Source organism: Taudactylus pleione, unplaced genomic scaffold, assembly GCF_031769625.1.
Source record: "Taudactylus pleione unplaced genomic scaffold, aTauple2 ptg000079l, whole genome shotgun sequence".
Taxonomy (NCBI): Eukaryota; Metazoa; Chordata; class Amphibia; order Anura; family Myobatrachidae; genus Taudactylus; species Taudactylus pleione.
In genome coordinates, this window is record NW_028284481.1 from 256,254 (window position 1) to 279,017 (window position 22,764).

General features: G+C 51.7%; 1 protein-coding gene across 3 annotated transcripts in view; it reads left to right on the plus strand.

Annotated features, from left to right (window-relative positions):
- The window catches only part of BABAM2 (BRISC and BRCA1 A complex member 2), a 242,828-nt gene that overhangs the window by 174,566 nt on the left and 45,498 nt on the right, over positions 1 to 22,764 (plus strand). For all 3 annotated transcript variants that reach the window (XM_088467937.1, XM_088467938.1, XM_088467939.1), the window contains exons 9-10: positions 110 to 180; positions 3,894 to 3,976. In XM_088467937.1, coding sequence (XP_088324063.1) covers positions 110 to 180; positions 3,894 to 3,976 — 154 coding nt within the window. The remainder of the gene's footprint in view (positions 1 to 109; positions 181 to 3,893; positions 3,977 to 22,764) is intronic.

Here is a 22,764-nt window from a genome sequence, read left to right on the forward strand (position 1 = left end):
AAAAATTGCTGAAAATAGCGCGGTGTTCGGCACTAAATACACAATAATGTGAGGGAGCCCAGGTGCCCTCTCTTGTGGGTGTTGATGTTCTGCTTTGGTTATTTTTCAGGTGCAGTATGTTATTCAGGGATACCACAAAAGACGGGAGTACATCGCTGCCTTCCTCAGTCACTTTGGGACGTGAGTTTATTTCTTCATATTCCTCAGCCTGGATTATCTATGTTCCTATCCCTTGTGCATAAGTTATTAGGTGGTATTCCACCTTCATACAACTTTTCATGTATATGTATGTCTTCCTACGACTTTTGGTAAAAGCAGTGCTCATCTGGGTAGGTATTACCGCCGGACGCATGTCAAATCCCGACAGCGGAAGCCCGGCAAGGGTGAAAATCCTGATCGTCCCTAAGGTAAGTATCGCTAACCTAATTTTCCCCCCTAACCCTCCCTTAGGGGTGCCTAACCCTAACCTACCCCCCAAGTGCCTATCCCTAATCCCCCCCTTTCCCGCTGTCTAAACCTGTCCCCCGGGGGGTGCCTAACCCTAACCTCCCCGCGAGAGTGAGTAACCCTAACACCCCCTTCCACTAGCCTAACCCTAACCTCCCAGGGGGATGCCTGACCCTAAGTCCCCCCCGGGAGCCCTAAACCTAAGACGGCTGTCCGCGCCCCGCATCCCTTCGATCGGGATGCCGGGCGTCGGTCTTCCGGCGTCTGGTTAATGACAAGGGTCTAGATTTAGACGCCTGTCATTAGCGCCACGCCGGGATTAGAACGTCTGGAAGTCGGCGGTCGGGATTTAGACCGTCGGCTTCCACACTACATCCCCTTCATCTTCCTTCTGCGCGTTTCATCCATGTTTTATGTCATCATTGTTTGTTTTATTCTTGCCCTTTTCAGGGCTGTAGCGGGAACAGTTGTAAAACTATCAAATTCCATTCACTAACATTTTACATACCGCTAAATTTTAATTTCCATATCGACCACTGGATACGTCACAAAGCTGCTATTCGTATATAGCTGTATACCCTGCAGAGGTCACAGTAAAGCCGTGTCTTCATCCAACAGAAATGAACAGCTTATGTACATCTCAATATGTCACCGTGTTTGATATATTTATGCTAATGACAAAAATATGAATCGATTTACTTGCTGCAGGTTGCAGGAGGGCCAGCACCAGTCACAAGTTATATTATCTGAAGGTAGAACTCTTCCCCTGTTAAAAGCATCGGTAATATGGTGTTTTCTTGCAGACTCCCTGTTAGATGGGACATATACTGTATATAGTTCACTGTGCAGTGTTCTGTGCTGATCGCTTCACAGAAACATTTGCACAAAAGCTTAATTAATGCTCTAATTTGAAAGCTGTAACAAGCTATAAATCCACTACTGATGCAGGATGAAAATTATCCAGCGACTTTAAATGATTGGGCGGAACCTACTTACAATATATATCCCGGCCAGGAGATGGCTACATAACCTGACCTAGTTCTGTGTTTGTTCTAATAACACAGTGTTGAAGCCATATTAATAAGCAAGGGCAGGGACCTCATTATCTAATTCCTTTTGTGAATAGAGTCCAGAAGGTTCTAATACGAGAGCAGTAACAGTTTGGTTACCAACGAAGTGATGCGCTGGAAATGATCCGTATTTGTATTTATAATTCAACAAACTGGAGATACAGATGTGTCCTCATACACTTTTGCTGAAGTCGTGGCAAATAGCCGCTCTTGTGCGCCAGGTAGCAGGGGGGGCTCGACTGCGCCGAACATCTTTCTCGCTCAAAAAGTGCATCTTCGCATAAATAAAACAACTGGGGGCAATACTACTACAATGCTAGTGTACACTGACCACTTAGAGGTGCGACATTTGTACGTCTATGTGCGACGGTGTCTGACTCTGTGTAAGAAGGGCTCTGACGCAGCGTCCACGGCTTTTTCTCCTGCTTTATCTGCGACTTTTTTACATGTGTAAAAGTAATTCCTTTGCAGTTAAGGTCGCAGCTCAGCGTCTCCTATACTCGGAGTGATGTTTTGCTGCTCCGCAATGCAAATAAGATGCAGATTGTAAAGAAAAATATGGTACGCTACACCTCTCAGAGTGTCTCAGTTGTGCCGTATTGCGTCAAGTCCACTAGGTGTATGAGGACTCACCTGTCCCTCTCGAGGCGGCAATCCAATTAGCCGCGAAGGGTGCAAATCGGGTGCGTGTCGCCATTACAACAGCACGGCATCTCGCAGCCACTTACAGGCCGTATTCGCACAAGTTTGTACGTAGCCCTATGGGGCTGCGCACAGCTTGTGTAAGTTCTGGCTGCCATAAAGTGCAGCTGTTGCCGCAATGACTCGCACCCGTGGCTAATTGGATTGACCCCCTAGGCCTAATTACCATTTACAACATCACAAAACAAACAAGATGTCCAATATCTTATCCGTTAGCAGCTTAGAAGCGCTGACACTTGAAGAATAGGGAAAAGTGATCCTTAATGTTTCTCTGAGCTGTACGTGTGCTTGTTGCGTGCATATAAAGAGCAGGGGAAGATCATTCCTATACATAAACATTTCAGTCAAAGACAAATTCCCGTTTGCCAGAGCGATATGTCACTAGTTACTAGCGAATGGGCGGGCCGCATATTGGCGAGTATTCACCCCGTAACGTGGCCGCCTCTACTGTGCGCAAGCTGCACGCGCTTCAGAGCGGATTTCTGTCTCTCCCTGTCCTCTCCAGATTAGCACACAGGGGTCTAATTACTAAGCAGTGTTAGAAGACAAGAGCGAAAAGTGATAAGACAGTGATAAGGTGCCAGCCAATCAGCTCCCAACTGTCATCTCACCGGCTGTGTTTGAAAAATGACAGTTGGGAACTGATTGGCTGGCACCTTATCACTTACTTATCACTTTTCACTCTGTCTCCTAACACTGCTTAGTAACTAGGCCCCATAGTGAGATAAAAATCCTCATAGCTACTGTCTCTCCCAGAACATGGTCGCTGCAGATTCTTTACAATTTGGAGTATGGAGCGTGAAGCGTTCAGGCAGCCTCAGTAGTAAGTTAACTTATTGTTCACTGGCCACACTGGTGAGCAGAGGCTGAACAGTGCAAAAATGTCCATACCACTGTGGCCTCGTGGGGCCCATCTCTGCTTTCAAAAGAGAAAAGTAGGGGCCTCCTGTGAGCACGTACTCCGAGGGCTTCACTGTACATGTCCCAAACCCTCCCATGTTCAAAAGAGGCCTCTGCTGTGCTCTTCTGAGAGAAGATTGGGCCTATGAGGGGGTGTGCAACCCAGTATTGCCAGGCCCACTTCACCACCAAGCCCTGTGGTGGCAACAGGGCTGTAGCTAGGTTAGTGTGGCCGGTGCCATGGCACAGGGCACCACAGGTCAGGGGGAGCTGTTTGGGCCTGTCAAATTTCTGTTTATTATCATTCTCACTTGTAGCTTCCTCTAATTTCATCCCCAGCATCTCCTGGCCTCTCCTATCTCTTCCCTGGCCCTTCCCCATGAAGCCATGGGCCTTTTTTGGGTGCTTTACGTCCCTTTGAAAAATTATGGGGTGCCAATGCTCTTTCTGGCACAGGGCACCAAAAAGTCTAGTTACGGCTCTGAGTGGCAATACACCCTTACAATGGTGGTAGATCCGCCCACGTTGGTGAGAAGATATCATCGAACCATGGACTAACCTCGTACATTGATTGTCTATATGTACCTGCTACGAAAAGAGAGGAGATGTCCAGCGGCTACTTGTTGGCCCCTCTGTATAAGCTCATGGGTTGAAACATAGCGCTAACTCTGCAGGTGTTCTCTCTCTGTCGGGATTCTCAGGCTGTCAGTGTATGTGGATGATGGGGGTAGTTCTCCAGTCGCTCACTGACTCTTCTCTTCTCTGTGTCGGCAGGGGGGTGGTGGAGTACGACGCGGAGGGCTTCACAAAGCTCACTCTATTGCTGACTTGGAAAGACTTCTGCTTCCTGGTTCACAGTGAGTATGCGGCTCCAGGCTAACACTTTCATCTTCCTTCATGATCATTAAATGTAATTCAATGTGACAATGTCGGCGGTATCAGCAGAGATCAGCACTGCTCAGTAAAATACATGTTTCATGTCCAGTAATTGATGCCAAATGTGCAAAATAACCTTCTGAACAAGAAAAACATGGTGCGCTAAAAATAACTTGTGTATATGGCATCTCCTAGACGAATACAGACTGCGGGTGTATGTGTGACTTTCCCTGTCTATCACACATGTTGCTCAGGTGACCAGTATGTAGACCACGCTATACGCAATGGGGGATTGTTAGTGGGTTCTAAAGTCTGTGAACCATAAAAGACAATCACAGCTGTCGGCATTGAAATGTCTACTTTATACATCTAGAATTACGGGCCTGTTCCCTAGACATGGCGGTGGCAGCAATGTTATAATATTTCCTGTAATACATCCTATCCATGCTCTTGGAAATAGTGAGGGCCTGATTCAAACCCGCTCGCGAGCGCATTGCGCTGGCAAGCGGGTCGATGGTGAGCCATTGCGCACGCGCGCTCCGGGGCTCGCTACAAGACGGGGCAGCTGTCGATGTTGATCGACAGCTCGCCCCATTTTGTAGGCGGGGAGGGGGGGGTGGCTGCACAAACGGAGGTGTTCCCGAACGAACGTCTGGCGTTTGTGGGCGGCCCTACTGACATCACTAGTGATGTCAGTAGTGGACTTCCAGCTCTATTAGAGCAGGAAGTCCACTCGGGCTTGCGAGACTTGAGACCCTACCACAGGGTCTCCTCGCAAGCCTGATGGTCGCTATACTCGCGACCATTGCCAGGCCGCACGCACACGCTGTGGGTGGTCACCCACAACTGTGCAAGCGGCCTTGAGGCCGGTTAAAAACAAAAAATTGAGATGCCCTGATTCAGAGCAAGCGCCTCTGAATCAGGCCCTGAGATCGCTAATCCTGGAGGCTTGAAATGCCTTATGCCTCATCGACGTTGCCAGTTCCTAGGCTGTGCATTGGCTTAGCCCAGGAATTGTCTGACTCTTCTCTACGTAGGTAAAAGGATCTCATTAATCTGTCAGAGATACAGATACTTCCTATTACACATCCACTTCTCCCTCTATAGCATCACCCAGTCCTTGGAGAGCAGAGATGACAAATAGCAGAGAGATTGCTATAGTATAATAGGGTCGTATGGTAGCAGGATCCGGTATCTTTCATCCTGCTCAGTCCATTCATGATCTGTATCATTACATGCTGCACTGTGATACTCAGCACTGTCCTGTGACGCCGTATGCCACCCCACACTGTTTTCTATTGCTGTAGGCCAGTGTTAGACAACCGCTAACTTTCAAAAGGGCTGCACATTGCTCTTCATCTCAGTAGTAATATAAATTCAATACATTTGATGAATGAAAGAGACATCTATAATAAGGTATCAGCCGGCCTTTTAAATAAGCATTGGAAGCTATAACAAACAAGCAGGAAGGAGCTGGGGGATGCAAGTCAGGGATTGGTGGGCCCAATGTGGCCCCAGGGCTGCCTGTTGCCCATCACTGCTATAGTAAATAATATGACATTCCTAATAGATACGGGGGTTGGGTACAATTGGTCGATAGTTATCGTGATGGCATGATCGAACTGTCGACATTGTACTTGTTGACTTTCATCATGTTTACAATGTGATGAACTGCCAACAAACAGTCCCTGGTGGTCTAGCAGTGTCTTACCTTGTCATCTTCCGGGTCCCAGCCGTCACCTGAGGGTCAGTTCCAGCGGCCAGTTCTCAGCAGCGGCATTCCGTTAGTCCCTAACCCTCCCCCTAGTGCCTAACCTTAACCTCTTGCTAAAGCCTAACCCTAAACTCTTCCCAAAGCCTAACCCTAACTGTCGGCTTTCTCAGACTGTCAACATTTCACATGGCGACAGTTCATATATCAACATTGTAAACATGTTGACATTCTGATAATTAAACCATGTGGACATTCATGGTTACTGTTGACCTGCTGACCAGATACGGTGGGGTGAGCTTTGTATATGTGGCATGGGGGCTTTAAATCGTATGTATTTTATGGGTTGGCTATGAAATGCCAACGGCCGGGAAGTCATCTGACTAAATCCCGATGCCACAAGCCCGAACGCTGAAGATCCCAACTGGGGCTGGTAAGTACCCTAACTCTCCCCTCTCCCCCCCCTGCCCAACCCTCCCTTAGTGGTACCTAACCCTAATCTCGCCTCAGGGGTGCCTAAACCTAACCCCCCCTCCCCGCACCCTAAACCTAACCCTCCCGCGGTGGTACCTAATCCCCCTTCCCCGCGGCTAAGCGCTAACACTGCCCAGTTTATCTTCATTCGGGAAGCTGTCTAGATTCCGCCATCAGGATATAAATGGGCGTCGGGATTTCGTTGCTTGTCTTTAGTCCCGCATTGGTATTTAGACGCCAGGATTTAGTCAGACGGCTCCGCGGCCGTCGGCATTTATGACTGTATCCCGTATTTTATATCCCGTGTTAGATACAGACCACAGTTTACCGGAGGAGGACACAACGTAAATGTGCAAATACCTCTCCGACCTAACTGGAAACGTTGCACAATTATGTGTTCATGGGTCTGGGAACTGACCCGATATTGGCTGGCTTATTACACCATAGAAACGGGCATGCCTGGGAACGATCTGTGTGGCACTTAAGTGGCATAACTGTCTACAGATTGCACCTATACATCTATATTTTATACTTGTATAATGTCAGTGCATAGCACATGTATAGGCTCACCTACAGCTAACAAATAAAGGGTCCTTTGAAAAAGCCAACACAGAACACGACTGTGAGCTAAAGCGGTGCTATAATAATACTATGTAGCACTGTCTCCGGCATACACTCTGAGGATATTGCAGTGGTTTGCAGACGTTTGACAGATGAGCTACATGTTTCCATTCCCACACCCTGGGAGTTATAATGTGTGCGAGGGATGTGGAGATTGTTATGTTGTTGCTTGTGTGGTTGCCGTGGAGACCTGGAAGCTATCGGTGCTGAGGATCAGACAGGAATAAGTGAAAGTGGAGGCTGTGCTCTGCCAGGTTACCTGCAGACTGAGACAATAAATGATACATATCTATGAGGAAAGTGCCAAGGCAAATATTTCCCCCAGCTCTGCGTGTTACAACATCACTGTCACTGTGACTTTATCCATGTCTGTAATTATCATTACCAGTCAATTATGTTATAAATTAATCACTGGGAAAAAAAAGAATCCAGTACATAGACCCTCAGCTCGCTGCAATCCTAAAAAAAAACATCCAGCACCCTGTAATCTTACACACACACGCACTCAGTACAGTCCTGTACAGCATCATCCAGCACCCTGCAATCCTGTATAGACTGTAATTTTATACACAGACACCCAACACACTGTAATCTTATACACAGACACCCAACACACTGTAATCTGGCACACATACACTCATCAGTTCTGCACTTAGAACATGCATATCCTGCACACAGATCCTCAACACCCTGTAATCCTGCACACAGATCCTCAATACCCTGCAATCCTGCACACAGATCCACATCACCCTGCAATCCTGCACACAGATCCACATCACCCTGTAATCCTGCACACAGCACCACATCACCCTGTATCCCTGCACACAGATCCACATCACCCTGTAATCCTGCACACAGATCCACATCACCCTGTAATCCTGCACACAGATCTACATCACCCTGTAATCCTGCACACAGATCCTCAACACCCTGCAATCCTGCACACAGATCCTCAACACCCTGCAATCCTGCACACAGATCCACATCACCCTTTAATCCTGCACACAGATCCACATCACCCTGTAATCCTGCACACAGATCCGCATCACCTTGTAATCCTGCACACAGATCCACATCACCCTGCAATCCTGGGCACACAGATCCACACCACACTGCAATCCTGCAAACAGATCCACATCACCCTGTAATCCTGCACACAGATCCACATCACCCTGTAATCCTGCACACAGATCCACATCACCCTGTAATCCTGCATACAGATCCACATCACCCTGTAATCCTGCACACAGATCCACATCACCCTGTAATCCTACATACAGATCTTCAACACCCTCCAATCCTGCACACAGATCCACATCACCCTGTAATCCTGCACACAGATCCAGGGTGATGTGGATCTGTGTGCAGGATTACAGGGTGATGTGGATCTGTGTGCAGGATTACAGGGTGATGTGGATCTGTGTGCAGGATTACAGGGTGATGTGGATCTGTGTGCAGGATTACAGAGTGATGTGGATCTGTGTGCAGGATTACAGGGTGATGTGGATCTGTGGGAATGGGTATGATATACCGCCGGCCGCATGGCGGTTCGATTCCCGTCAGCGGCAGCCCGAGAGGAGCAGAGTGCAACGCAGCGGAAGCCCGACAGCGCTGAAAATCCAGATCGTGGATAGGTAAGTATCTACTAACCTAACCTAACCCAAGTAACCATAACCCTCCTTAGGGGTGCCTAACCCTAACTCCCCCCCCCCCCAAGTGCCTAACCCTAATCCCCCCTCTAAGTGCCTAACCCTAACCACCCCCTTCCCCGCTACCTAAACCTAAGTCCCCCGGGGGGCTGCCTAACCCTAAGTCCCCGCCGGGGGCGCCTAACCCTAACCCTCCCTCCCCTAGCCTAACTCTAACCCTCCCGGGGGGGTGCCTAGCCCTAAATCCCCCACGGGAGCCCTAAACCTAACTCTCCCCCCCCGCGGCTGTCCCCTCGCGGCGCCCGGCATCACTACGATTGTGATGCCGGGCGTCGGTCTCCCGGCGTCGGGGAAATGCAGGCGTCTACATCTAGACGCCCGGCATTTCACCCTTGCCGGGATAAGATAGTCGGGAAGCCGGCTGCCGGTATATAGGCAGTCGGCTTCCCGATTGCTTCCCGATCTGTGTGCAGGATTACAGGGTGATGTGGATCTGTGTGCAGGATTGTAGGGTTTTGAGGATCTGTGTGCAGGATTACAGGGTGATGTGGATCTGTGTGCAGGATTGCAGTGTGTTGAGCATCTGTGTGCAGGATTACAGGGTGTTGAGGATCTGTGTGCAGGATTACAGGATGATGTGTATCTGTGTGCAGGATTACAGAGTGATGTGGATTTGTGTGCAGGATTACAGGGTGATGTGGATCTGTGTGCAGGATTACAGGGTGATGTGGATCTGTGTGCAGGATTACAGAGTGATGTGGATCTGTGTGCAGGATTATAGGGTGATGTGGATCTGTGTGCAGGATTACAGGGTGATGTGGATCTGAGTGCAGGATTGTAGGGTGTTGAGGATCTGTGTGCAGGATTACAGGGTGATGTGGATCTGTGTGCAGGATTACAGGGTGATGTGGATCTGTGTGCAGGATTACACGGTGATGAGGATCTGTGTGCGGGATTACAGGGTGATGTGGATCTGTGTGCAGGGTTACAGGGTGATGTGGATCTGTGTGCAGGGTTACAGGGTGATGTGGATCTGTGTGCAGGATTACAGAGTGATGTGGATCTGTGTGCAGGATTGCAGTGTGGTGTGGATCTGTGTGCAGGATTACAGAGTGATGTGGGTCTGTGTGCAGGATTACCGGGTGATGTGGATCTGTGTGCAGGGTTACAGGGTGATGTGGATCTGTGTGTAGGATTACAGGGTGATGTGGATCTGTGTGCAGGATTGCAGAGTGATGTGGATCTGTGTGCAGGATTGCAGTGTGGTGTGGATCTGTGTGCCCAGGATTGCAGGGTGATGTAGATCTGTGTGCAGGATTACAGGGTGATGCAGATCTGTGTGCAGGATTACAAGGTGATGCGGATCTGTGTGCAGGATTACAGGGTGATGCGGATCTGTGTGCAGGATTAAAGGGTGATGCGGATTTGTGTGCAGGATTGCAGGGTGTTGAGGATCTGTGTGCAGGATTACAGGGTGATGTAGATCTGTGTGAGGGATTACAGGGTGATGTGGATCTGTGTGCGGGATTACAGGGTGATGTGGATCTGTGTGCGGGATTACAGGGTGATGTGGATCTGTGTGCAGGATTGCAGTGTGGTGTGGATCTGTGTGCAGGATTACAGGGTGATGTGGATCTGTGTGCAGGATTACAGAGTGAAGTGGGTCTGTGTGCAGGATTACAGGGTGATGTGGATCTGTGTGCAGGGTTACAGGGTGATGTAGATCTGTGTGCAGGATTACAGAGTGATGTGGATCTGTGTGCAGGATTGCAGGGTGTTGAGGATCTGTGTGTAGGATTACAGGGTGATGTGGATCTGTGTGCAGGATTACAGGTTGATGTGGATCTGTGTGCAGGATTACAGGGTGATGTGGATCTGTGTGCAGGATTACAGGGTGATGTGGATCTGTGTGCAGGATTGCAGGGTGTTGAAGATCTGTATGTAGGATTACAGGGTGATGTGGATCTGTGTGCAGGATTACAGGGTGATGTGGATCTGTATGCAGGATTACAGGGTGATGTGGATCTGTGTGCAGGATTACAGGGTGATGTGGATCTGTGTGCAGGATTACAGGGTGATGTGGATCTGTTTGCAGGATTGCAGTGTGGTGTGGATCTGTGTGCCCAGGATTGCCGGGTGATGTGGATCTGTGTGCAGGATTACAAGGTGATGCGGATCTGTGTGCAGGATTACAGGGTGATGTGGATCTGTGTGCAGGATTAAAGGGTGATGTGGATCTGTGTGCAGGATTGCAGGGTGTTGAGGATCTGTGTGCAGGATTGCAGGGTGTTGAGGATCTGTGTGCAGGATTACAGGGTGTTGAGGATCTGTGTGCAGGATTACAGGGTGATGTGGATCTGTGTGCAGGATTACAGGGTGATGTGGATCTGTGTGCAGGGATACAGGGTGATGTGGATCTGTGTGCAGGATTACAGGGTGATGTGGATCTGTGTGCAGGTTTGCAGGGTGATGTGGATCTGTGTGCAGGATTGCAGGGTATTGAGGATCTGTGTGCAGGATTACAGGGTGTTGAGGATCTGTGTGCAGGATATGCATGTTCTAAGTGCAGAACTGATGAGTGTATGTGTGCCAGATTACAGTGTGTTGGGTGTCTGTGTATAAGATTACAGTGTGTTGGGTGTCTGTGTATAAAATTACAGTCTATACAGGATTGCAGGGTGCTGGATGACGCCCGCAGCTCTGGGCCCCATAGCAGCTGCACCCCTTGCACCTATGGTAGTTACGCTCAGGCTAAACATCCTACAATCCTGTGCACACAGAGCCTCAGCACACTGCAATCCTGTGCGCACGGAGCCTCAGCACCCTGCAATCCTGTGCACACAGACCCTCAACACTCTGCAATCCTGTGCACACAGACCCTCAACACCCTGCAATCCTCTGCACACAGAGCCTCAACACCCTGCAATCCTGCACACACAGAGCCTCAGCACCCTGCAATCCTTCACACACACAGCCTCAGCACCCTGCAATCCTGCACACACAGAGCCTCAGCACCCTGCAATCCTGCACAGACAGAGCCTCAGCACCCTGCAATCCTGCGCACACAGAGCCTCAGCACCCTGCAATCCTGCGCACACAGAGCCTCAGCACCCTGCAATCCTGCGCACACAGAGCCTCAGCACCCTGCAATCCTGCGCGCACAGAGCCTCAGCACCCTGCAATCCTGCATGCACAGAGCCTCAGCACCCTGCAATCCTGCGCGCACAGAGCCTCAGCACTCTGCAATCCTGCATGCACAGAACCTCAGCACCCTGCTATCCTGCGCACACAGAGCCTCAGCACCCTGCAATCCTGTGTGCACAGAACCTCAGCACCCTGCAATCCTGCACACACAGAGCCTCAGCACCCTGCAATCCTGCACACACAGAGCCTCAGCACCCTGCACACAAAGAGCCTCAGCACCCTGCTATCCTGCACACACATTGTCTCAGCACCCTGCTATCCTGCACACACAGAGCCTCAGCACACTGCAATCCTGCGCGCACAGAGCCTCAGCACCCTGCAATCCTGCGCGCACAGAGCCTCAGCACCCTGCAATCCTGCGCGCACAGAGCCTCAGCACTCTGCAATCCTGCACGCACAGAGCCTCAGCACTCTGCAATCCTGCACGCACAGAGCCTCAGCACCCTGTAATCCTACCCGCACAGAGCCTCAGCACCCTGCAATCCTGCCCGCACAGAGCCTCAGCACCCTGCAATCCTGGGCACACAGAGCCTCAGCACCCTGCAATCCTGTGCACACAGAGCCTCAGCACCCTGCAATCCTGCGCGCACAGAGCCTCAGCACCCTGCAATCCTGCGCGCATGGATCCTCAGCACCCTGCAATCTTGCGCGCACGGAGCCTCAGCACCCTGCAATCCTGCGCGCACGGAGCCTCAGCACTCTGCTATCCTGCGCGCACGGAGCCTCAGCATCCTGCAATCCTGCGAGCACGGAGCCTCAGCACCCTGCAATCCTGCGCGCACAGAACCTCAGCACCCTGCAATCCTGCGCGCACAGAGCCTCAGCACCCTGCAATCCTGCACACACAGAGCCTCAGCACCCTGCAATCCTGTGCACACAGAGCCTCAGCACCCTGCAATCCTGTGCACACAGAGCCTCAGCACCCTGCAATCCTGCACACACAGAGCCTCAGTACCCTGCACACAAAGAGCCTCAGCACCCTGCTATCCTGCACACACATTGTCTCAGCACCCTGCAATCCTGCACACACACAGCCTCAGCACCCTGCAATCCTGCACGCACAGAACCTCAGCACCCTGCAATCCTGCACGCACAGAGCCTCAGCACCCTGCTATCCTGCACACACTGAGCCTCAGCACCCTGCACACACATTGCCTCAGCACCCTGCTATCCTGCACACACATTGCCTCAGCACCCTGCTATCCTGCACACCCAGAGCCTCAGCACCCTGCAATCCTGCACACCCGGAGCCTCAGCACCCTGCAATCCTGCACACACAGAGCCTCAGCACCCTGCAATCCTGCACACCCAGAGCCTCAGCACCCTGCAATCCTGCACACACACACAGCCTCAGCACCCTGCAATCCTGCACACACAGCCTCAGCACCCTGCAATCTTGCGCGCACAGAGCCTCAGCACCCTGCAATCCTGCGCGCACAGAGCCTCAGCACCCTGCAATCCTGCGCGCACAGCCTCAGCACCCTGCAATCCTGTGCACACAGACCCTCAGCAACCTGCAATCCTGCACACACAGAGGCTCAGTACCCTGCAATCCTGCACACACACACACAGCCTCAGCACCCTACAATCCTGCACACACAGCCTCAGCACCCTGCAATCCTGCGCGCACAGAGCCTCAGCACCCTGCAATCCTGCGCGCACAGAGCCTCAGCACCCTGCAATCCTGCGCGCACAGAGCCTCAGCACCCTGCAATCCTGTGCACACAGAGCCTCAGCACCCTGCAATCCTGCACACACAGAGCCTCAGTACCCTGCACACAAAGAGCCTCAGCACCCTGCTATCCTGCACACACATTGTCTCAGCACCCTGCAATCCTGCACACACACAGCCTCAGCACCCTGCAATCCTGCACGCACGGAACCTCAGCACTCTGCAATCCTGCGCGCACAGAGCCTCAGCATCCTGCAATCCTGCGCGCACCGAGCCTCAGCACCCTGCAATCCTGCGCGCACAGAGCCTCAGCACACTGCAATCCTGCACGCACAGAGCCTCAGCACCCTGCAATCCTGCACGCACAGAGCCTCAGCACCCTGCAATCCTGTGCACACAGAGCCTCAGCACCCTGCAATCCTGGGCACACAGAGCCTCAGCACCCTGCAATCCTGCACACACAGAGCCTCAGTACCCTGCACACAAAGAGCCTCAGCACCCTGCTATCCTGCACACACATTGTCTCAGCACCCTGCAATCCTGCACACACACAGCCTCAGCACCCTGCAGTCCTGCACGCACAGAACCTCAGCACCCTGCAATCCTGCACGCACAGAGTCTCAGCACCCTGCTATCCTGCACACCCAGAGCCTCAGCACCCTGCAATCCTGCACACACACACAGCCTCAGCACCCTGCAATCCTGCACATACAGCCTCAGCACCCTGCAATCTTGCGCGCACAGAGCCTCAGCACCCTGCAATCCTGCACGCACAGAGCCTCAGCACCCTGCAATCCTGCGCGCACAGCCTCAGCACCCTGCAATCCTGTGCACACAGACCCTCAGCACCCTGCAATCCTGCACACACAGAGGCTCATTACCCTGCAATCCTGCACACACACACACAGCCTCAGCACCCTGCAATCCTGCACACACAGCCTCAGCACCCTGCAATCCTGCACACACAGAGCCTCAGCACCCTGCAATCCTGCACGCACAGAGCCTCAGTACCCTACTATCCTGCACACACAGAGCCTCAGCACCCTGCACACAAAGAGCCTCAGCACCCTGCTATCCTGCACACACATTGCCTCAGCACCCTGCTATCCTGCACACCCAGAGCCTCAGCACCCTGCAATCCTGCACACACACACGGCCTCAGCACCCTGCAATCCTGCACACACAGCCTCAGCACCCTGCAATCCTGCGTGCACAGAGCCTCAGCACCCTGCAATCCTGCGAGCACAGAGCATCAGCACCCTGCAATCCTGCGCGCACAGAGCCTCAGCACCCTGCTATCCTGTGCGCACAGAACCTCAGCACTCTGCAATCCTGCGCGCACAGAGCCTCAGCACCCTGTAATCCTGCACGCACAGAGCCTCAGCACCCTGCAATCCTGCGCGCACAGAGCCTCAGCACCCTGCAATCCTGCGCGCACAGAGCCTCAGCACCCTGCAATCCTGTGCACACAGCCCCTCAGCAGACTGCAATCCTGCACACACAGAGCCTCAGTACCCTGCAATCCTGCACACACACACAGCCTCAGCACCCTGCAATTCTGCACGCACAGAGCCTCAGCACCCTGCAATCCTGCACGCACAGAGCCTCAGCACCCTGCAATCCTGCACACACAGAGCCTCAGCACCCTGCAATCCTGCACGCACAGAGCCTCAGCACCCTGCAATCCTGCACGCACAGAGCCTCAGTACCCTGCTATCCTGCACACACAGAGCCTCAGCACCCTGCACACAAAGAGCCTCAGCACCCTGCTATCCTGCACACACATTGCCTCAGCACCCTGCTATCCTGCACACCCAGAGCCTCAGCACCCTGCTATCCTGCACACCCAGAGCCTCAGCACCCTGCAATCCTGCACACACACACGGCCTCAGCACCCTGCACACAAAGAGCCTCAGCACCCTGCTATCCTGCACACACATTGCCTCAGCACCCTGCTATCCTGCACACCCAGAGCCTCAGCACCCTGCAATCCTGCACACACACACAGCCTCAGCACCCTGCAATCCTGCACACACAGCCTCAGCACCCTGCAATCTTGCGCGCACAGAGCCTCAGCACCCTGCAATCCTGCGCGCACAGAGCCTCAGCACCCTGCAATCCTGCGCGCACAGCCTCAGCACCCTGCAATCCTGTACACACAGAGCCTCAGCACCCTGCAATCCTGCACACACAGAGCCTCAGCACCCTGTAATCCTGCACACACACAGCCTCAGCACCCTGCAATCCTGGGCGCACAGAGCCTCAGCACCCTGCAATCCTGGGCGCACAGAGCCTCAGCACCCTGCAATCCTGGGCGCACAGAGCCTCAGCAGCCTGCAATCCTGCGCGCACAGAGCCTCAGCACCCTGCAATCCTGCGCGCACAGAGCCTCCGCTCCCTGCAGTCCTGCGCGCACAGAGCCTCAGCACCCTGTAATCCTGCGCACACATTGTCTCAGCACCCTGCAATCCTGCACACACACACAGCCTCAGCACCCTGCAATCTTGCACACACAGCCTCAGCACCCTGCAATCCTGCACGCACAAAGCCTCAGCACCCTGCAATCCTGCACACCCAGAGCCTCAGCACCCTGTAATCCTGCGCACACATTGTCTCAGCACCCTGCAATCCTGCACACACACACAGCCTCAGCACCCTGCAATCTTGCACACACAGCCTCAGCACCCTGCAATCCTGCACGCACAAAACCTCAGCACCCTGCAATCCTGCACGCAGAGCCTCAGCACCCTGCTATCCTGCGCGCACAGAGCCTCAGCACCCTGCTATCCTGCGCGCACAGAGCCTCAGCACCCTGCAATCCTGCGCGCACGGAGCCTCAGCACCCTGCAATCCTGCGCGCACAGAGCCTCAGCACCCTGCAATCATGCACGCACAGAGCCTCAGCACCCTGCAATCCTGCGCGCACAGAGCCTCAGCACCCTGCAATCCTGCGCGCCCAGAGCCTCAGCACCCTGCAATCCTGCGCGCCCAGAGCCTCAGCACCCTGCAATCCTGCACGCCCAGAGCCTCAGCAACCTGTAATCCTGCACACACAGAGCCTCAGCACCCTGCAATCCTGCGCGCACAGAGCCTCAGCACCCTGCAGTCCTGCGCGCACAGAGCCTCAGCACCCTGCAGTCCTGCGCGCACAGAGCCTCAGCACCCTGCAGTCCTGCGCGCACAGAGCCTCAGCACCCTGCAATCCTGCGCGCACAGAGCCTCAGCACCCTGCAATCCTGCGCACACAGAGCCTCAGCACCCTGCAATCCTGCGCGCACAGAGCCTCAGCACCCTGCAATCCTGCGCGCACAAAGCCTCAGCACCCTGCAATCCTGCACACCCAGAGCCTCAGCACCCTGCAATCCTGCACACCCAGAGCCTCAGCACCCTGTAATCCTGCGCACACAGAGCCTCAGCACCCTGCAATCCTGCGCGCACAGAGCCTCAGCACCCTGCAGTCCTGCACGTACAGAGCCTCAGCACCCTTCTATCCTGTGCACACAGAGCCTCAGCACCCTGCTATCTTGCACACACAGAGCCTCAGCACCCTGCAATCCTGCGCGCACGGAGCCTCAGCACCCTGCTATCCTGCACACACACCATATTTGCTGACTCTCCCTGAATGTCACAGAGACTCCACAACATTAGTGGTGATTTCTCTGATTCCCTGGAGAGTCTGGTAATCTCCCTGATGCCAGGCTGGGTGGGTGCAGCACAGTGATGTCATCGTCATTGGTTCAGAACACAGCCTCCTATCACAAGGGCAACTTACCTCCCTCCCCCCCCCCCCCCCATTATGTAACTCAAAAAAACAAAGAAACATCAGAGCTTTCTTCTATTTGGTCTCCATGTGCAAAACTATGTTACTGCTTTGCGGCTTTTTTTTTTTTTTTACAGTTGGACGAGGGTTAATTTTCTGACATTCCTCTTAGACAGAGCAATATTCGCCCACTTAAGGGTCTATTACAATCACCCTGGAATCCTGCACACGCTGCCAGGAGACCCGCAGTCCTGCCACAGAACCCTGGAAATCCCGGTTTCACAGCAAATGCAGCCAACTTGGTCTGCACACCTATGACCCCCAGAAAGTCTTACATGATGGGTAAAAAGCTGCGTTTGTGCAACAGAGCTGCTATATTATGCTTCATTGCTGACTTCCCCCCCCCTCCATTATGCCATATGCCCAGCAATGTCCCTAGCTGCAAGCGAATTGATGAAGCTGCATTGTCATGAGCCTGGGTCCAGCACCCAACATGGCCGCCTCCGCTGTGATCAGGTGACAGGATCGCTTTGAAAACAGTATTAACAGGGGTAACGAATGAAACATTAATTCTTTACGTCCCAGTTATCTGCCTGTGCGTCGGCGCACACTTCGTCATGTGTCACGCACACCATATGTTAAGAGACACGTTCGCTGACAAAATGATTTGACAGTTCATGTCATGGTTACATAAACAGACTTTACAACTCCAAATAGTTCATCTGCAAGCCGACTTTTGATATCTAGTGAATCACCACTACAGCCCGTGCTATTTTTAGGCCCTAAAGTGTTATGTGCCATAAAAAGACACAGCACAGATAAAAGCATTGTAATCGTTTACAGAAGCCTGTGAAACAGCAGCCGTGCAGAGCGGGATGAGTAATGCTGGGGTCTGCTGCTGGCACTTTCTCTCAGAGCCTCGCAGACATTACTCATCAGTCATTGTCTATAGACAGCGCTGTAGTTGTGAGTCAGCTTCTCTGATGAAACAAGACCTCTGTGTTGTACAGTAGAAGGCTCCGCTCCTGCCAGTCAGTGCTCGTGAAGTTTAAAAAAAAAAAAAAAAAAGGATTTCTTGCTAAATTATTGCTGTGTAATGCTTGGGGGGCAGAGGGGATGCGCAGTATTTGTTATCTTGTTTTATTTGGCCAGGAATAACAACCTGTGGCTCTCCGGCTGGTGTTGAACAAAAAATCCCAGCATGACATGGTTGGCGGGACATGCTGAGAGATGCATATATACTGCAGCTGTAGCGTTATAGGTTCCTTATCTTATGCACTGCGATTGTACTTAAATACTCCCTGTGACATCCTGTAGCTGCTTCTCCCATGCCTGAATGTAGTTAAGGGTGGGGAACCTTTTTCCTGCCAAGGGCCATTTTGATATATAGAACATTATTTGCGGGCCCGGTGCAGGCCACGACCCTCTGTGTGATATCACACAAGGCGGGGCCACAATCGCCAGTGATTACAGCGATGCCTGGAGCATCCTGAGGATGCTCCGGGGAGCTGTAAGGGCAGCGGTGTGACCGTCTGAAGCTTCCCAAGGATGCTCCAGGCGCCAAATCTGCATAGATTCTGGCTGCAGGGTATCATTATACCCTGCTATCCAGATGAAGCTAGCAGAAAGAAGCTCTGAGGGCCAAACCTGCACTAGAGGGTATATTTACTAAAGTGTGGGCCTTTAGAAGTAGAGATTTTGGCCATAGCAACCAATCAGAATATACTTATTTCTCTAGCACCTTCTAGAAGATAATAGCTAGAATCTGATTGGTTGCTATGGGTTTTTAGAAGTGGAAATGTTGCCCATAGCAACCAATCAGAATATACTTATTTATCAAGCACTAATAGCTAGAATCTAATTGGTTGCTATGAGCAACATCTCCACTTCAATAAACCCGCACTTTAGTATATATATATATACCCATAAGAGTGCAGAATTGCAACCAAGCAAATGTAATGTTTTTCTAATGAAGATTTGGGACAGAAGGGACAGTTAGTAGCATGAACCAAAATGATCTGACGATTGCAGCTCCCAACCCCTTACACTATGCCAGCCCAACTGTGAGTGCAGGGACAGGGTGGGCCCATAAGTCAAGGAACCAGCGCAGGGCGCCCATGTGCACTGTACACCCTTCACCCATGTTAAATCTGCCTCTGCCAGCAAATACAGTGTACTCTTGCCCACACATACTGGCAAGCTCTACCTTTTCGCTTCATATATAAATTTGCTTGGATGCTCACACCCCATCAGGTGACCCTTTCTAAACACGCTTACAATCCACAAGTTGTGGGCAACAATTGCCGCACAAGATAGCCGAATAGTAGTTGTAACCGTGGTGGGCGAAGTGTGTGGCAGAAGTATTTTCAGCCACCAATATTAAAGCAGCAATTCCTTGCAGAAATAACCGCAGCACATTATGTATGTGCTAATATGCCCGTGACGGGCTGGGGGCCATCCCCGGGGCGACCACCGAGGGCGCCGGAGCGGAGGGCGGGTGCTGTGACGGGGGGGGGGATTCATGCTCCCCAACGTCCCTTCCGTCACGAGCTGGGTCCATCAGGGCGGTCGCTGTTGGTCTCAGGCAGGGGAAGGGGGGGAAGAGAGTGATGCTGCCCCCTCCAGGTGACTAATGCTGCATATACACGGTCAGATAAACTCGATAATTTAAACGATAATGATCATATCGTTATTGTAAGAAATCGTCAAGTTTATGTCCCCCTCAAACGATGGTCGATGCGCCGGCACGAATGGTCGATAACGACCATCGCCCGTACAGCAGGCCAACTTGGTCGATATCAACCCGGTTAGCCTGTTAACTATAGGGACCCGCGATCGTTGATCATGGGTCGTTATAGTAGTTGGGGGGTTGCTGGATGGACGATCACATGACGATCGTTATCTGACCATCGAGCAGGATGACCGTGGGTACCCTCCATTACACCACCTCCTCATTGCAAACGAATCATACTAACTTGCATTAGTTACAGGTCACATGATCACCACTCACTGGCTAAGCCACGCCTATTTATGGGTTTTGGTGATATTTGATTATATACAGTTGAAATCCATACAGTCACACATAGAAACACATACACTCATACACTTACACACAGAAACACATACACTCATACACTTACACACAGAAAGACATACACGCATACACTTACACACAGAAACACATTTCCAGAAGTACCTTCTATGCCAGTTACACGATGGCTGCAAACTTCATTCCCAGTCTCAGCCCTGCAGCTGGCTCTGCCTCCTCGTTTTCAGCCAAGGGAATTCCCCAGGGAAGTGGGGAGGAAAGCTGCCGGGTAAGGGCACCTGCGCTTGTTTCACAGCGGACGTCAGCGATGTGACAGCCTGGGCGGACAGACCAGTGTGGGATGATGAGGGGTCACAGTGGGGTCCGAGATAGTGGCGGCTGCGGGTAGCTGACAAGACGTAAGCGCAGTGATAGCCCCTGTCTGTCCCTCACTTTTGTTGATTGTAATAACACAAAAGCTGGAATTATAGGTAATTGTCTCCTCTTTAGAGTAAATGGCAAATTAGTTTCACTCTGGGACAATTTGATTCTTGGAATGAAAACTCCTTTATTGCTTCCACTCAGGATTTCAGCGTCAATGAAGTGGAGGGCATCTTTGTTCTTGGCAGTTAGAATAACTTTGTTAGATTGTTAGATAGCCCTGAAACTGATTCTGCGCTATCAACGTAGCCACGCCACTTTTTTGTGTTTTTGGAGATTTTTTTTATCAGCTTTATACCAAACTCTGTAATTTTTTGCTGATTGAAATCCATCGCCAACCAAATGAATATCTCAATTATTTGAAAAATTCAAATTCGAAGAGCGTTCCGGACAAAGGGACTAAGAAAATGATATATATATTAGATTATATGAGCAGAGAGGCGTTGGAATACCCATATGAGCTCTATAACATCCTCCTTCTGCTCCCTCTGACATGCTGAGAGCAGATTATTTGGGTTTGTGTCTGGCAGCCATTTTGTCTGCACTCCCGAGAGATGCTGAAACAATTTAATGATTTGCAGGAGGACCACCATGAAAGTTGAATGAGATAACAGCTTAAAAGTTACTTTATTTGCTCTTTAAAGAAAAATAAAAAAAATGTGGGACAGCTCCTTTATCCACACAACTGGCTAATATTGTTTCCAAAATTGGTGTTTATTACATACACCAGTAAAGCGACCAAGCACATGCCAGGTCACCACAGTCCAGGTCTGTCAAGCCCCTGATACCCCCCGCTCTGTCGCACCCCTCTCCCAGCTGCTGCGCTCTGTATCACCTCATCTATACCTGCCTCTACGCTCCATCCAGATTTCTGTCCTGCTCTTACCAGCTCTGTCTCCATGCCTCACCCCCCCCAACTGTTCGTTCTGCCTTCTCCGCAGAATATTTACCGTCCAGCTGGTCCTCTTCTCTTGCTAGAGAAGGACCTGCATCGCTGTGCGAAGAAGACTCATTTGAAGGAAAACATTGCACGACAAGAAACTCGGCGCTACCGAGTCATGCCACGGTATGGTGTGGCCAGAAGGGCTGTGTAACGCGCAAGAAGTAAGATGTATTCTGGAACATCTGCACATTTCTTGTATTCATCACATTGTACAGTCCCAATGTCCAGCATATAATACATCTGCTGTATTCTGTCCATCATATCATATCATATTATAGTCCCAGTGCACATCATATAATGTTTGATATAATAGGCTAAATGTACGTTAACATGCATAGGGCCTGATTCAGACGCGCTCGCGAGCGCATAGCGCTCGCAAGCGGGTCGATGGTGGGCCATTGCGCACACGCGAGCCCTGGAGCGAGTGAGAACTTCACTCGCTCCAGGGCTCGCTACAAGACGAGGCGGCTGTCGATGTTGATCGACAGCTCGCCCCGTTTCGTAGGCGGGTAGGGGGGTTGGCTGGACAAACAGAGCCGTTCCCAAAGGAACGCCTGCCGTTTGTGGGCGGCCCTACTGACATCCGTGATGTCAGTAGTGGACTTCCTGCTCTATTAGAGCAGGAAGTCCACTTGGGCTTCACCCTACCACAAGGGTCACCTCGCAAGCCCGTTGGTCGCGATAATCGCGACCATCGCCAGGCTGCCCGCTAAAGCTGTGGGTGGTCACCCACAGCTTAGCGAGCGGCCTGGAAGCCGGGTTTAAAAAAAAAAAAAAAGTTCTGATTCAGAGCGTGCGCTCGCAAATAGCGAGCGCCTCTGAATCAGGGCCATAGGCCCTCATTCAGAGCCGCTCGTTAGCGGCAGTACGCTCGTTCCGAGCGATGTTTGCACATCTGCGCATGCGTACGGATTTTAGTACGCATGCGCGAACCAGTCAGTGCGGCCGAAAATCGTTGGTACGCAATATAGCGAGGGCCTGCTATTTTGAGTGACAGAATGAGGCGTATGTGGGTGGTAACAGGGGAAGGAGCTTGAAAATGGGGAGTGGAGATCCGAACGCAGGCGTGCTTAAAGGTCAAAACGGGCGTTTTATGGGTGTGTATATTTAAAACAGCAGCGTCATTGACCACGTCACTGGGTTATTTTATAGCCAGAACTGCTCGCAAATTTGTGGTAGCAAACACCAACCACAAGAATAGCGAGCAGTTCATACGCTGGTCGATGTACTCGATTAATCTAATAAATAGCGGACATGACGTATGGT